General features: G+C 36.8%; 1 protein-coding gene across 1 annotated transcript; it reads right to left on the bottom strand.

The window, feature by feature from the left end:
- Positions 1–6,719: 6,719 nt before the first annotated feature.
- LOC120417199 (homeobox protein bagpipe) lies at positions 6,720–12,989 on the bottom strand. Its single transcript, XM_039579165.2, has 3 exons — positions 12,162–12,989; positions 11,493–11,923; positions 6,720–7,231 (listed from the first exon to the last, which is right to left on the bottom strand). Exons 1-3 carry the CDS (start codon positions 12,700–12,702, stop codon positions 6,845–6,847), a joined length of 1,359 nt encoding a protein of 452 aa, XP_039435099.1. The 5' UTR covers positions 12,703–12,989; the 3' UTR covers positions 6,720–6,844.
- Positions 12,990–13,879: the final 890 nt, after the last annotated feature.

The raw sequence follows: 13,879 nt of genomic DNA, 5'->3' as shown, positions 1-13,879 counted from the left end.
TAATGGTATAGTTGAATGCATGTTGTTTTTATGTATGTTTTACTCTTGAACATTTTAAAATTTCTAAAAACAAAGAAAAAAATGGTATCGTGACGTAGTCCCCCGTCAATCGGACAATTTCAGCAGCGCGCCGCACGACTCGACTCGATAAAAGTCTATCACATTATTTAGATTATGGAGATCCTACACACAGTGACTGGGGCGCAAAAGGCGGAAAATCGTTCGCTCATCTCACTCCTCGTCGTCTCCAGCGCGGAGAAGCGTTTTGGGTAAACAAGATACGAACGACGACGGAGCTGTTCTTATGTTTTTGAGCGGAAAAAATAACTGATGATCATTTTCATGCACACGCAGTTTGTGATGATGTGCCCCTTCTTACTAATCCAAACAGACAAGTGCCGCGCCGCAACGGCCGAAGACTGTCTGGTCGTAAAAGCGCAGCTTGTGTAGGCTCTGGGAAAAATGCGGAGCGGGTGTGAAGAAAATCTGGTTAAATGACAAAGTAGAAATTATCACTGAATTAAGTTTTACTAATGAGCAATTTCCAAAAACAGGGTACAATAATAATTTGAATTTATACCTACCTAACTGCGTAATTATTTAATGTGTTAAAATTCATTGGTTTCAGTAAGTGATTAATTGCAAACATGTTTGATACCGTCAACCAGGGTTGATTGATATGCACGGTGTCGAGCTTAAATCAAAGGAGGTGGGCATCTAGTTGTCACCAAACACGCATATTTTTCAGTGTCTATGGTGATGCACGTCACTTGTTTATTTTCACGTGCTTACATTTTGGGTTAGCACGTCACATTATAAGCACATTACTGCACGTGTGCTTATTTTCAAAGGGATTTTTTCCAAGTGATATTCAAAGGTTTGTAAAATATTTATTATCTTTCTTGGTGAAACTCAGAAAAGTTCTTTTTTCTTTTAGGATGGAGCAATTAAAAATTTACAGACAGAAAATTGAAGAACCTTTTTCAAAATATCAATTTAAAAAAATGGGGAAAACACCCGGTAGAAGTGGTTTGCTGGTAAAAGTTGCTTGTTGCTGGTTGTTGTAATCCAGTCTTCGGTTGCCGGAAGTAGCGTCCTTTGCCGACCTCCGTATACGGCTTTGTTTTCTCGGCTGCATGTTCTGGGTCTATGGATGACCTACGGGCGTTACTGGTTCCGACGGGCAGGTGCCTACGCCCCCCCCCCCTTTGGCTGTTGGGCAGTTCCAGCACCTGGTGATCCTAATAGGTAACCCTTCTTTGAAGGTAAGACCAGCGGGCTGACGATGATGGCGCGGGGATGCGCTAGACGATGGGTTAATGTCCTATCACTCCAGAACTCAAGACCATCTAATTCGGGACAGAGCGCTCACGTAATTTTCGGGTTCCGACAATTGGAAGGTCGATTACCAATTTAATTTCATTTAGTCTATGAACTAGACAAATCCTTGAAAAAAGTTTTGGTTTTGTTTTGTTCAGAGCCATTTTACCGATTTTTTAACAAATAATCACATCAGATTAAACTAGGACCAAAGCCAATGAAGTTCGTTTATTATAAAATGTAAGGGGATGATTTAAAATGTATTTAAACCAGATAGGCACGGGAAATTATAAGCACTGCGTGCTTAACATAAGCACGTACACTGCTCACAATTTTGTCGTGTGCAGAACCTAATCATAGTACACATAGAAAATTCTTGTGTGTCTTTTTATCAACCCTGCCGTCAACTGGACAACAGTCTGAATAGGGACAGCCATGTTTAAAAGCCTGAAATTTTGAAGCGATCCATTTTTTGTTGTTCTGTGTCTTTTTTTATCTCCGTATGAGTTTGCATACACATTTAGGGGGAAGAGTCAAAATAATCATACAAAATACAAATCATTTTGTATGACTTCAAAAAACTGTGTCTTAAGGAGGAATTTTCTGAACGATTTGATGTCTTCGGCAAAGTTGTACGTAAAGTTAAGGAGAACTTTAGAATAATTATTTCACCCTGAAAAACAATTTCTTATTTTTAATTTAAATTTTAAACACTAAAGTTTTAATTGCGCAAAAAATACTTTTGATTGTTTTTAAAATATTGGATACATTTTGGATGACCAAATATAGTAATTAAAAAAATAAGAGGCAGTTTTAGCAGATTGATCTCGGTTAGTTCTAGAGGTCGTATCGAGGTGCTCTGATTTTGATGAAACTTTTAGCGTTTGTTTGTCTATACATGAGATGAACTTTTGCCAAAGATGACAATTGGAGGTAAAACGAGCATTGAAGTTTGAACTAAAAATTTCATTAATTTCAACTCTCTTAGCTGCAGTTTAAAGGCCTTTTGAAGCCTTTCAAAATCTGCCATTTGAGCAATTCTCTACGACATTGGTTTTTTTTTTTTAATGAAGTTGAAAATTTTTTGCGACCAATATTTCTTTTTTTTTTACAAAATCAGCATTGATTAAAAAATTTATAACTCGGTGAAAGTTTTTTTGCCCGTTCTAAAAATTTCTGAAAAGTTGGTATTTGATGTCTCCTAAAACACATTAAAAAATAACAAAAATTAAAAATAGTGTTTTTTTTTGTAAATCAAGTTTTAGTGACGAAAAGTGAAATAAAAAAACACCATTTTTTTAACGTGCATAGTTATTTTTCAGTGTAGTCGTTATCCATACCTACAACTTTGCCGAAGACACCAAATCGATTAACACATTCCTTCAAAAGACACAGATTTATAAATCATTTTTGCATGGTCAGCTTCCACATTTGTATGGAAAATTATATGGACAAACTAATGATGCAAAATGCCTTCTTTGTGCATACCAAAGGCACCAGAATGTTTCAGCCGGAATAAAAAATACAATGAAAAATCGAATTAACGAAATCTCAGAGAATTGCTCATAAACATTAAAAAAATGGAAAAGACGAAACAAAAATTTTGTGATTTTTTTTTGTTTCTAGTCATTTAATCTTTTTATTTTATTCACGGGGATGCTACGGCTGTCATCTGCAAACAATGTCACTGAAGCCTTAAAAGTACCAAAGTTTTGGTGTCTAGTGTCAAAATTATGGGGAGTAACATGACGAAAAGGGCGCAAAATCGAGAGGACGAAAATCATTTTTTCTTTATTTTTGTTCTGTTAGTAAAAATGAAATTCAATGTGTACCATTATCCGGGGCAAATCAGGACACACGGGGTGAATTGGGAAGGGATTTTAGCAATGTTTTTGCACAATATTTGGATATTTTTTTTATTGATTTCAGTTAGAATAGACACAAAACAACAAAATTAGTTTCTAAATTTGAACTTTTATGTCTAAAACCAGCTGTTCATAGAAGGCTTTCTGGTTGAAAATTTACCAACACATTCAAACCACAAGGTACCATATAAGTTGGTTTGTTTGACTCAAAAACTTTCTTGTAAACGTAAATGTGGTAAAATATACCATGCTTCCTCGAAACTGTATGTTGAGGTCCACGACGTCCTTAACAATGGAGCACCCGCAGTCGAGCAGTTTTTGACAGTTCGCTCCATAAGAAATACATTGTAGAAAAAAGCAAAAACTGCTCGAATGGAAATGCTCCATTGGCTATGCCCTGTTCGTTGACTCACTCTTAAGGTTTCCCAACAACATAATTGAACTCACATATTGGTTTAACCGCCTCATTGGCCAAAATAAAATTTGTGGAAGATATTTCAGAGGATTTTAAAAAGACACCTGCTGGGAAGCTTTGCCTGAGACCTGATGCTAGACATATATTGTTGTTGGCGGCATTTATGGTTTATTTTAATGAAAAGAATCATTCTGAGCTGGGTGATGAATAGAGAGAATGCGTAACGTGATTTTCGAATGACCCCTCTTTGTTTACATCTACAAAGTAGGATGCTGTTCAAGCACAAGCATGACTTTTTTCTACTGGTAAATGAGCTGTTTTATTATCAGTGGTATGGTATGTTATTAAAGAGAAGGGATGGTATGGTTTTCTGGAAAATTGTGTGTGTTTTCAAGTTTCGATCGGTAAGAAGAGGTTTTTCTTTTTTACAGTGACAACTTCTGCGGAAGTGTCATTCTGCGATGTCGCAGATAAATTCGCTGGCTGATTTTGGAATTCTGCAACTTTTCCCGGCCCAGCGAAAAAACATCGCTTATTCTAGCGAAGTTGTTCCAACAATCAGGGAAGATTTTCACTAAATCAGTAGGTTTTCAAACGGAATCAAACAATTAAGACAGCTTCTGGATGGATACAACCGCATCGACTCCCTAAAAAACTTCCATTCATAATTATAAAAAATGACAATCTCGCCTTCAACTTTCATAAAAGATTTCTTGACTTCAACTCCAGGTCCTCAAAAGCCAATAAAATTTCATTCTTGCAAAAAAAAAATTTAATGATGTTATCGATCATACTCTCTACTTTTGGTTCCACTTTGACAGTTCAAAATTGGGCCGTTTTGCGACCACTATTAAGCACCCAGATTCTGAGCAGCTACAAGATTTTTTTCAAAAAAAAAAAAAAAAGATTTATTATATTTTGATTTGTGACCCTCTGAAATGTTAATCCCGAAACAGCGTGACCAAACATTTGGTGGCGGCTTCAGCAAGCTACGTCAGTATCACGGGCCTGATTTTATTGCAGATATTATGCCCAAGCTTGGAAAATTAAAAAAGATACGAAAATTTCTTGCAAATTATCTTCATAAACATTGAAAATTGAGACACTGCACCCTTATTTTTGTTTTATTCACCCAGGTTGGCAGCTTATTAGCTGATTCAAGCTGTATGTGCTTAGGTTGCCAAAAAATATTTAATGCAAAATAAAAATGAAATTAAAATGCTTCCCTTCTCCATTAGTAAATATCAGATTTTTGTTTCTGATTTTTGTAGACACTTAAAATTATTTAAATTTTTACCCAAAAAAGGACCCAGGAAAATCTTGGCATAAAGATGGGTGATGGTCAGATTGTTTGTTTTATTTTCAGGGACAAATCGGGCAAAACGTCATTTTTGGATAATGTCCATTCCGGATTCGCGATTAAAAGCTCAAAAATTCCGACAGATGGCGCAAAGTATCGAAGAATGACGATTCAAATTTTCGCTGTTCGGTTACATAGGAATGCAAACTTAAAATTGATTTTACAGCTCTTAGAACAACTTTTGAGAAAAAATTCAAGTAGTACGAGTGTAAATTTTTTGCCCTCTTTAAATTAACGCAATAAAAAAAATTGAAAAAAAAATAATTTTGAAAAAATAATATTGTTTGAAATGATAGAGCATTAAAAGTTAACAAAGTATCAGCTCGAATTTTTGCTCAAAAATTGTTTTGAACGCTGGAATTCAACAAAACAGAATTCGCATACATAACCTCAAAGGGCGGCAATTTCAATCGACATTCTTCGCTCTGTTCTGCAACTCAACACTAGGTGCCGCATGTGGTTTGGCTCTTGATCGGCAATAACGTTTGATATCAGGAATGGTCGTTCCTTGTTTCCGGTTATTGTCATAGAATCTCATATACATTATTTTTTAAGTAATGCTTGATATTTTTTTTAATTATTCATATCAAAATAAAGTTTTAGTTTCCATATTAAAAAAAAATCAACGCCAAACTATTTTTCACTGAAAGTTCAAATAACCACGTTTCGTTTGCAGCCCAAAAAGTTATAATTGGCCGAAATAATTAGACCCGTATTTTTTGTTTGGCTCTTAGGTCGACCGAAAAATGGCAAGAAAAGAAAGTTTAGGAAATATTTGAAATAAATTCTTGAAGCTCTCTAAACATGAACAACAAATCAAAATTGCTCAAATTGGGGTTCGATTCTCCGTTCTTAGGATTGGTAAGCAAAAATGCCTACCAGTAGGCCATCACGGCTTAGTGAGCTTTGTCTGGAATAAGGAATAGTGTTACTTCTAACTCTATACGCGCTGGGTCTTTGTCCTTTTGACAAAGATTCGGAAGTTCTTAATAACGTTTTAATCCGATTGATGTAAACGTTCTTTAGGGCGGGGCTTGTCGATTCCAGTTGATGTACATCGTGCACGGCTAGCCTGCGTAAAAATGGACCACCGAAGCTCGGCCTATGCGAGTTATTTGCATGTATAGAATGTTAAAATCTAAAAATACATGGAAACAACTAAATTTGTAAGAAGTGGCCGCGTGGTCCCGTATCATTTGGTTGAACACTCAGACACACTCTTACTTTGTTAGGACCCCACAATGGTGATACAAGAGAAACGTGTTGTTATTTATCCCAATGTTAACCTCAATCAACACATTTGGAGACTAATAGAATCGCATCTGTTTTGGATTAAACTACTTTAAAGTAAGGCTCCTTTTATAACAACGTTTTTTAAAACAGAAATTAACGAAATGATAATGAAATTTTGTTTTTTTTTTCTTTCTAAGAGTTTTATCTGAAACTTCTTTAAACTAAATAAAAAAGCTGGAATTAAAAATGATGCATTTTAATATAGTTTTACATTTTTTATTCAATATGTGAAATAAAACAATAGTTCAGTCAAAAAATCGTCAAACCATGTAAAAACTAAATAAAGATTTTGGAGTTCAAGTCTCTGTATACAAACGGAATGTGAAAATGGCAAAAATAATTGAAATAAGAAAAAAAAATAATCAGTCAATTTTACGTGGTTTTCCCTGAAAAAGCTTAAATTAAGTGCTTCCCGGCCCTGTTCATCAATTCTTCAAACACAAAAACAATTTATATTTATGATTGGTAAATTTATTTTTCATCGTTATCGGTCACATCTTAAATTATCTACAGTACTTTTTACAATTTGTCTAACACTTAAAATTAACACTTCTTTGGTATTGCTAGATAAATCCACACTAAGTTTTTTCTTCAATCAATTTCCACATTTTCACTCTCCTCCTCCCCATCACCCCCCACAGATACCATCTCACAATCCCCACCAACACTCCCAACGGGACTGCCACGATCTGCGCTCTCTGCACCCTTCCTTCCCTCTCTCTCAAATTCGTCGTCACTTTTGTGTGCAGTAGGCGACGCCGCCGCCGTTTGCCGTCGATCGTGATGATGGCCGTCGGGGGTGGCATTTTCCGAAACGGGTGAGCGGGTTGAGAAGTTCAGCGGCTGCTTCGATGAGGCGGCGGCGGCGGCGGCTGCCGCTGCGGCGTTCATCGACGGCGGGATCGAGCCGGGCAGCTTGGATGGATAAAAGTACGAGAAGGGCATCGGCGGGACGGGCATGCCGTAGGCCATTTGGATCTGGAAGGAAAGAAAATGAAATAAAAGTTAAATTAGAATCTCTCAAAGGATATTGAACTAACAAAATTTAAAAATGAATATTGAAAACTTTCGATAAGACAACCGTATCGTAACTGTGTTATGAAAAAATTGAGAAAACTTTATTTTCAAATAATATTACAAAAAAAACAAAACCCAATCACACAATAGAATATTTAAAAAATAAAAACTTATTTGATTTTTAATATTAAATTATGCAGGATCATTTCCAGACATTTATAGCCGGAAGACGTTGATAGGTTTAAGTTTTTTTTGCAAAATTAAAAATACGAATTAAATTTAGAAATATTTAACGTACATAAAGAAGTAGTTTTCAACAAATTTTGAAAAAAAAAAACAAAAGTTTGTTAAAAAGATTAATTAAAGATGCACTATAGGATTTTTGGATAATTTTAGGACGGTTAAATTTAGTTTTTAGGTTAATAATTAAAAAAATGAATTTGAAGACATTTTCATTAGAACAAGTTTCTTAGGGGAGGGGGCTATTGATGCTACCAAATTGCCAAAAAAACTAAATTTCAAGTTTAAAGCTCAATCTTTTAACAAAATTAAAAGTGTGTGTGTGTGTGTGTGCAACCAACCAAACGGGACCACGCGGTTGCTTCTTACAAATTGAGTTGTTTCCATGTATTTTTAGCTCTCATTCTATACATGCAAATAACTCGCATAGGCATTTGGAAGGTGTTAGCTCTGCCGAGCTTCGATGACCCATTTCTACGCTGGCTAGCCGAGCGCGAGGTACTTCAGCTTTGTCGACAAGCCCCACCCTGAAGAACGTTTGGACCAATCGGATTCAAACGTTATTTAGAACTTCCGAACCCTTGTCAAATGGACAAGGACCCAGCGCGTATATAGTTGATGGTGGTAACAGTATTCCTTATTCCAGTCATAGCTCACCAAGTCGCGATGGCATAGTGGTTAGCATTTTTGCTTACCAATCCAAAGGACGGGGGATCGAACCCCTACTCGAGCGACTTTGATTTTTCGTTCATGTTCAGAGTTTCAAGATGTATATTCCCTATACTTTCTCGTTGGGAGCAGATGGGAATCGAACCCAGAACTATTCGCTTACAAAGCGAACACCGTAACCAGTCAGCCACGGCCGCTCCCTATCTTTTAACAAAATTAAAAGTATAATAAAATAAGCAACATGTAATGCAATAATGCTTTTTAAATCAGTACACTGCCCTTATTTGCTTTTGAATAAGGGAGCAGTTTGATAAAAAATCGTGTGCTGTCAGAAAAAAAAAAACAAAAATATGCAGTAGTTTGCTCCATAGATCTGGAGGAAATCCATTTATTTCGCGAAAACTTACCACGTAGCCTTATGTGTGGGACAAACTTTCCTAGTGTTTTCTCAGTTTGTATTTTTTCTTGCATACAGTGAAAAAAACCAATTCTCAAAATCGTGAATTAAATTCACGAATGCGAGAACCACGAAGGAATATATTCACGTTTATGGTGCAAATGCACCATACTCATGAATAAATTCCTTCGTGGTTCTCACATTCGTGAACTTAATTCACGATTACGAGAATTGATTTTTTTCTGTGTATGAGACATTTATGCTAGCATGATCAGTACACTTATTCCAAGCCACAAAGTTGCAAAATGTCAATTAAATTATGAACCTTTTTTTATGATGCGTCCCAATCTGTGGTCCCAAAATTCAATTTTTTTTAAAGCTTAAAAATGGTCTATTTGATTAAGAATGTAGTAATATATGCCATTCAATGTATCTAAAATAGTTTACAACCTACAAAACAAACATAGAAATTGCAATTACCTAAATTGTGGTTTATTGTTTTATGAGATTCTACAGGGATACTGATTCTTCTTTTCAATCTGCGATTTTCATCAATTAGCAACGATAGTTGAGGGCAAAATAATGTTTTTTTTAAATTGGAAATTATTAAAAACTTTGAAAAATATTTGCAACAGCCTCAAAGATTTTTAAAAAGAAGAGTAAAATTTTATCGAGAATTCAGATTAACCCTGGTTTTGTTTTTTCAAATCTCCAAAATTTAAAAAAAAAAGATAAATTTGGGGGGGTATCGGTATGAAATTCATATTTTTCATCATAATTTACCCTATTTAGGATTATATAAATTTTATTTTGAATTTTTGTCCCGCGACTCTGAAGGAGGTCAAGGGGGAAGGAAAAAAAAAATCAATTTCAAGCCTGATTCTCAAAGTGTTTGGGCGAAACGTATTTCAAAGTTTTAATAAATTTATGCAAATATGATTTTTTTTAACTTTGACGTATTGAAGTAATCTGGTCTCAAATTAAAAATGTTTAAGTTGTTTTAATAGTAGTTTATGCAACAAGTTTCAAAAAGAGGATTTTTTCAGCACGAGTCGTACATTTATCCAACGAGGTTCACCGAGTTGGATAAATACGAAGAGTGCTGAAAAAATCAAGTTTTGCAACGAGTTCCATACAACATTTCTTGCAATTCCAAAAAAACACACACTGAGTGAAATTTTATGTCAAATTTTCATGTATTTTGTCAATAAATCAATTTTTTTTGAAAAGTGTTACTTTTCGAAACAAGTGCTGAAAAGTTGAACTTTTCAGCATTTATTTTGAATAGTGTTGCTATTCGATTCTGTTATTTTTGGTACAGAAAATTAGGCTTTTTCGTCGTTCAAGAATGACAGGAAAAGTAAGTAGTTTTACAACGGAATTGCAAAAAATACATTTACAAGCATTAGACAATGTATTTTGAATAGATTACAATCGATTTTACCAGTTTCTTTAAAGACAATTTCAAATCAGTTAATTTTTTTTGCTCCTTTATTTTTGTTGGGTAATTAGGAGAGGAGGGGATGGGGGTCTCCTTAATCTTTAAATTTTATAAAAAGCAGAGTGACACTTTATCGACGACGCTGAAAAGTCATTTTCAAATCTTTCAAAGGTAAAATCTTATCTTATTTAAAAAATAATATCCCTGTTTTTAAAAGGCTATTTTTACACCTCATACATGAAATGATCGTTAGGTGATCTAAAATATTTTTTAAAAGGACCTATAAACATATCAAACACAATATTTTAGTGGACATTAAACTTTTAGTGATTTTTATCAAAGTTTTTGTCTCTTTCACCCCCTTCCTTAAAAATGGTTAAAAAAGTAAGTTGCAATTTTTTTCGAATTGCGATCTAAGTGAAAGTTGCTGAAAACCATTTTAAATACATTCCTTGCAATTTTTAATGTACAGCAAAAAGGTTTTGTTCCGCAACTAGCATATATTTTTAGTCAGATAAAAATATCATTTTTAATATTTTCCATTATAAGAATTTAGTAATCGATTGCTTATTATAAATGTTACAAAATCAATTTAAATGGTTTGGATTTAATTTTCTGCAATAAAATTACTAGACCATAACATAAAAAAACCGAACATGCACAATATTTAAATGTGTTTGATTGCTTTCGGATAGAACATACACAGAAGAACAAAAATAGTGCATCGTTTCTAAAATTCCCAGCCCAAATCTCTCTAGTTGTCTTTATTAAAAGATTTAAACATTTTTAGAATCCTCCTTCCCAATGCAATATACAGTTAAAAAAAATTGGAAATTTGGAAGGTTAAAAATTACTTCTTTTATTATGTAATTTAACCTCAGTTTAGATTGACAAAGTGATAAAAGTACACATTTTCAGATATAAAACCACACATTTTTCTGACATGAAAGGTGTACCCTTTCCCAGATGTTATGTTACCATGATTTTTTTTTACTGTGCACATCTTCAGTACAAATTCAAAATGTCGATTAGAAAATATTTTTTGCTAAATTCTATAAAATAATTGACTAAAGGAGATTGTTTCGGCTTGCAGTCGCAGTAAAACGCAAATTCTCAACTATCCCCCCCCCCTTCCCCCCTTCTTTCTACAGTGCAAACAACCGTTGTGCCCCCCCAACCTATAAAAATTCCTCCGTTTAATCAACGATACTGGACAACGTTGATTATTGTCAAGTGAGTAGGACTTTCGGTTTGCCAAATGTATTGTTTTATAAATAATTAATAATAATATAGGCCCTGAAGAAGGTCCCAACCAAGGACCGAAACGTTGGCGACGACAAAATATAAATCGACGCGTTTTACTGCGACTGCAAGCCGAAACAATCTCCTTACGTTCCACCCATCAGTCGGAAATCCATATTTGCATCTAGCATGGCACCAAATGCACAACATTCATAATTGACTAAGGATCTTACCTGATGCCGATACACGTTCAGCAGCGCCGGATCCAAGCCGGACGCATAATGGGGCTGTCCGGTCAGCACCGTCGCCGGCCCATAGCTTCCGTCCTCCCGCACTAGCACCTGCACCGGAACCCTTTTCGTCGCACTCAACAGTGCCGCCTCATGCTGTTGAATCTGCTTCCTCTTGGTTTTATAGCGCCGATTTTGGAACCAAATTTTAACCTGAGTTTCGGTCAGCCGTAGACTTTTGGCCAGCTCGGCTCGTTCCGGCCCGGAAAGGTATCTTTGCTGGGCGAATCTACGCTCCAGCTCGAATACCTGGGCGTGGCTGAACGCCGCTCGGGATCGCTTCTTGCGGGTTGTTCCGGCCGGGAGGTCCTCCGTTGATGGTAGGGAGCCATTGTGGGGGTACGGAGTTCCGTACGGGGACGGGGAGTCACAATCTGTTTGGGTTTTGGAGAAGAGAAAGTTTGATGAATGCTTGGTGATGGTTTTGCTATTGTTTGCTGAAGTCACTAAGCTAATGGCAAGCATTACTTGGCAAACTTCTATTGTTATTGTATAAAACCACTAAACTTCCTTTGAAACACCTCCAAGTCACGTGTCTCGCAACCTTTCTATTCAAAGTCCCTTAAAAGCATCCATTACGCTAATTGTTTACTCCAGTTCTCCCTTAGTTACCTGAGTCGTTGTCCGCCGAGCGTCGCATATCCAACGGACTGTCACTGTTGCGTCCACCGGAACTTGTACCACCTGCTGCCGCCGCCACCGAAACCTTCCTTCTAACTCCGTAGCACTCACTTCCACTGCCACTTCTTCGATCAAACTCTTCCTGATCCGCCCCGTGGCACCGATCCGCCGGGACCATAAAGCAGTCCAGCGAACTCCGCCGCAGCGACGGATGCAGACTGGCCAGGTTGAACCCGGCTGGTCCATTATTATTATTGTTCCCATGATGGTGATGATGATGATGGTAGTACGCGGCCATGCTGAGCTTCCCGTAGAACTCCGCGTGATCCCGACCTGTCGGACTTCCCTTGTAGTACTTCATCCGGGCCAACTCACCCCCACTAAGTTCTTCTTCGTCGTTTCCGGACGACTCTACCGAACTGCGACGGTCAGCGTCGGTACACCGATTCCGCGACGACGAGGTCAGAATGTCATTGATCGAGAACGGCGTCGTAGCGATCGACTTGGCCGTCGAAGTAGTCGTCAAACTCATCTCGCGAACAAAAACCCACTAAACTCACACTTCAAACTAACCCAAGCTACTCAACGCACTGCATCCAAGTAGTCTACGAAGACACGACCGCACTTAACGAGCTCCCGAGTGGAAATGATGAATTTTCTTCGCAGCAAGCCGTGGAAAACCTCGCAACGACGACGACGAGTTTTTCACCACCCCCTCTTCTCCCAACAAGCACGTGTCGACAACAAGTGGCCGCAAGCTATACTCACCACCAACGCGCTACTTGAACACACAGTTTGGTTGGTGCGGTGGAATGAGCAACGCGGGGTGAAGCGAGAAAGGCAACAAAGAAGAATAAACAGCCTCTTGATTGGATAAGAGGTCGGGCTGTGATTGGCCGTGTGTGTGCGCGCAGAGAGCAGTTTGGTTGTTTGGTGAGAGAAGAAGAGTGGTGAAGAAGCTGTGTCGAGTGAGTGGTGAGTTTTTGTTAATCATTTTTTTGTTAGGAGCGTCTTGGTTTGGGTGTAGGAATTTTCATTGGGAAGAAGTGTGTGATGCGCGTTTGGAAAACATATTGGATGGGATGGGTAATAATGCAGTACACTGAAAAAAAAAATAAAAGTATCAAATTCCTAAATTCTAGGAATTTTGGCTCCTTTTCTTATTAAGTAATCCAAAAAACCCGATTACTAAATAAGGAAAAGAGGCAAAATGCCTAGAATAAAGGAATTTGGTACACTAAAACCCCCGATTACGCTCAGGCGTTACGCTTTTTGTTAGGTTGATTTCTCGAAAACAGTGTAATGTTTCTACAATCTTTTGAAACCAATTTGTAGATCTGCACAAGACGTATAAATTGCTTTAAAAAGATTGCAAAAATGTTGCGTCGTTTCAGAGAAATCGACAAAATACAAAGCGTAACGCCTGAGCGTAATCGGGGGTTTTAGTGTACTATTTTTTTATTTCAGTGTAGGTAATCAAAGTTGGGAAATTGATTCTTTCTTGATATTAATTTTCGCCTCTTCCTCTAATCTTTCTTAAAAAACTCAGAACTCATTAAAATACCAAATATAACTAAGTTAAAAAGTATGGTATATTAAATTAATAAACTATGGATATTCTGTGTATCTCACTCTCTTCGAATTGTCTGTTGTAATCATTTTGCACGTTCAAAATATGGTCGTTGTCATGCTATCTTGCCGCACGTTGA

Source organism: Culex pipiens, chromosome 1 (assembly GCF_016801865.2).
Source record: "Culex pipiens pallens isolate TS chromosome 1, TS_CPP_V2, whole genome shotgun sequence".
NCBI classification, from domain to species: Eukaryota; Metazoa; Arthropoda; class Insecta; order Diptera; family Culicidae; genus Culex; species Culex pipiens.
This window is presented reverse-complemented; position numbering and strand designations above follow the sequence as displayed.